Below are 2,943 nucleotides of genomic sequence, written 5' to 3'. Positions count from 1 at the left end.
CTGCTCCGCCGCGAACAGCGCGTCGTAGCGCAGCACCACAGTGCCCTCCCTGCGGGGACACCCCCCGCGAGTCTGGGGGTGCCGGACCCCCGGCCCAGCACTGCGCCCCGGCACTGCTGGGGCCCCGCAGCGTGGGACGGTCCCTGTACCCCCGTGCCGGGGAGAGTCACACACACTGCGGGGCTGTGCCACCACCCACCTGATCCCTGTCACCTCCAGCCGCAGGAACCCAGGCACCGACGCGAAGAGGGGAGTGACCTGCGCAGGGTAGCGGGAGCTGAGCACAATGGCCCCCAGCCCGCCCCCCTTGGCCCCATTCTGCACTCACCGTCTCGTTGAAGCTGTGCAGCAGCTCCTGGCACTCGTGGGACCCGGGATCCTGCAGGGCTGGGACGAAGGCCATGTCCAGCACCAGCTCGCAGGGGATGCGCAGGAGGGATGCTGCAGGAGGAGATGGGGACCAACATGTCATGACCCCACCCCAGGGGCCACCACCACAATCCTCCCATGCTGGTGGCTCCCAGGGCCTCTCCCCCTCCTGCCGTGCCCCAGCAGAGAATCCCAAAACCTCAGACCTACCTCTCAGGAGTGGGGGCTGATCTTCCACGATGAACACCTGGGGGGCTCTGCCCACCCCGGCCGGTGTCACTTGGGGAGTGTCAGTGTCCGCCCTCCCTCCGGGGCTGCTCCTTGGCTGGGCCAGGTCTGTGTCCACAGCAGCTGGGGGGGACCCAGGGCCTCCACCATGGCCCAGGGTCCCATGGGAATCTGTGGGCTGCTGAGGGGGCCCGGGCATCACAGTGGGCACATGAGTTGGGGATCCCCATGTCAGTCCCACCACATCCCTCTGAGGTACAGCAGCAGCCGGCTCTGGTGTGACCGTCCCCATGTCCCCGAGCCATTCTGGGCTGGCGGCAGTTGTGAGGGTGACAGTGACACCAGTGGCGGTGACGCCAATAGCAGTGGTCAGTCCCGGAGAAGACGCAGGCTGGGAAGACGCAGGCTGGGACAAAGCTGGCTGCTGGGGAGGCCCAGGTGCTGAGGGGGGAACCAGGCTGCCCACCCCCACCTGGGTCCCCCCCAGGCTCTCAGCAGGACCCACCCCTGAGCTGGAATGGGGCATCCCTGGGGAGGGGGCTCCCAGGGGGGTGTCCACAGTGGGGCTGAATCTCAGGACCCCCCAGCCAGTCCCTGGGGAAGGCAGTGGGGTCGACAGCAGGGTCACTGCAGAGACACTGGCTGGGGTAGACTGTGGGGACGGGGGGATGTGGGGGGACCCAAGATTGGCGTGTGTCACCGCACCCTGTGCCATAGCGTGCCCAGGGGTCACAGGGACGGGGGGCTGTCCTGGGATGGCTGATGGGCTCAGGGGGATGTGACTGTGCTCAGGGGGACCTCCCCGGTCGGGGGGGCTCAAGACCCCTGTGGTCAGGTCCAGGGCTCCTCCCTGGCCGGGAGATGTCACCCCCGGGGTGCTGGCCATGGTGGTGGGGAGAGGCAGACCTGAGTGCCTGTGTGTGGCAGGCAGCAAGGCTGGGCCTGTCCCCACGGCTGGCCAGGCTGTGCTGGCCAAAGGGTCCCCACCAGGCCCCAGGGACAGTGCAGAGGGGCGAGGGGCAGAGGGGGAACCCTCCCATGGGTGGGAGGCAAAGCCCTGACCTCCTGACAGCCCTGGCAGCCCCCAGTGTGTCCCCTGCAGTGTCCCTGTGGGGGTCAGCAGCCTCCGTAGCCCCCCAGCAAAGGGTGATGTCCCTGTTGTCCCTGGCGCCGAGCTGTCAGTAGCCAGCACGGTGCTCGGGTGGGTCCCTGGGCTGCTGTCACCCAGCTGGAGAGTGGCTCTCTGGCTCTGCACGAGGGCTGTCCCAGTGGCCCTCCATCCCAGCAGGGTGCTGGTGGACCTCCACTGACCCCTGGCAGAGCCTGGCACTGTTGCGGAGGGTGGTGAATGCGAAAGTGCCCCCTGTGCAGTTGTGGCACCTTCTACTGCGACATGTCCTACAGCGTCAGTGCCCAGGGGGTGCATGGTTGCAGGATCTGTGCCTGCCTGCACAGCAGCTGGGGCCCCTGCACTGGTCACCCCTAGACTGGCAGGGGATGGCTGCTCCCTGCCTGCAGCTGCCTGTTCAGGAGTGCCTGCAGAGACCAGGGGCCCCAGGGGCTCGGTGGTTGTAGCACCCTGCACCGTGGGCCCTGTCCCCTCCCTGCCCAGCCCAGGGCCTCTGGGGCTCTCCTGGGGGCTGGAGAGCTCGACTGTCCCGGCAGGGGTCCCAGGCAAGGACAGCAGTTCAGCCTCTGTCCACAGCTGCCCCATGGCCTCTGGTGTCGGTGCCTGCCCTGTGCCAGCTCCTCGCTCCAGGTGACCTGCAGGCAGAGGCGGAGTGGGTGGAAACTGAGCAGGTCCTACCCACGGCCAGCACCCACAGCAGCCACCGCGGGACCCTGGGCCCCAGCGTGCCACAACACACGTGGCTGGCACACGGTGCCACAAAGGGCTGCAAGAGGGACGGTCTCAGCCACGGCAGTACCTGTCTGGCAGCGCTCCCCTGCTGCGGTGCCCAGGTGGGCGCAGGGGTCGGCAGCGCTCAGAGTGGAGCCCGTCCTGCTGCCCAGAGCGGGGCAAAGCCGCACACAGCATTCCACGAGCACTAGGAGAGAGGGAAGGGAGCAGCATGCACCGGTGCTGGGCATCGAGCATCCCGCACCAGCACCAGGCACCGAGCGCCGGAGCTACCGCTGAAGGTGGGGGTCTCTTTGTCCCTTCTGTTAACCGTGGGTGGCTCTGCTGAAGGAGATGCTCCAGAACAACCCAAACCCAGCTGGGAACCACCTGCCCTGGTCCCAACGAGCGGCGCCGAATCCTGCCCCACCACCTCCCTCTGCCTGTGCTGGGGGCCCCCGGTTCTCGCCGAACCCGACCCTCCTCCGGCACCGCCGCCACGTGCC

General features: G+C 68.1%; 1 protein-coding gene across 1 annotated transcript in view; it reads right to left on the bottom strand.

Moving 5' to 3' along the window:
- The window catches only part of LOC108446729 (mucin-1-like), a 4,008-nt gene extending 1,082 nt beyond the window's left edge, over nucleotides 1–2,926 (bottom strand). Inside the window, exons 1-5 of the mRNA XM_017734261.1 lie at nucleotides 2,526–2,926; nucleotides 580–2,361; nucleotides 329–441; nucleotides 200–258; nucleotides 5–49 (exon numbers count right to left, since the gene is read on the bottom strand). Coding sequence (XP_017589750.1) covers nucleotides 5–49; nucleotides 200–258; nucleotides 329–441; nucleotides 580–2,361; nucleotides 2,526–2,688 — 2,162 coding nt within the window. The 5' untranslated portion in view covers nucleotides 2,689–2,926. The remainder of the gene's footprint in view (nucleotides 1–4; nucleotides 50–199; nucleotides 259–328; nucleotides 442–579; nucleotides 2,362–2,525) is intronic.
- Between the last annotated feature and the right edge of the window lie 17 nt (nucleotides 2,927–2,943).

This window comes from Corvus brachyrhynchos, unplaced genomic scaffold, assembly GCF_000691975.1.
Source record: "Corvus brachyrhynchos isolate BGI_N302 unplaced genomic scaffold, ASM69197v1 scaffold5, whole genome shotgun sequence".
Classification (NCBI taxonomy): domain Eukaryota; kingdom Metazoa; phylum Chordata; class Aves; order Passeriformes; family Corvidae; genus Corvus; species Corvus brachyrhynchos.
This window is presented reverse-complemented; position numbering and strand designations above follow the sequence as displayed.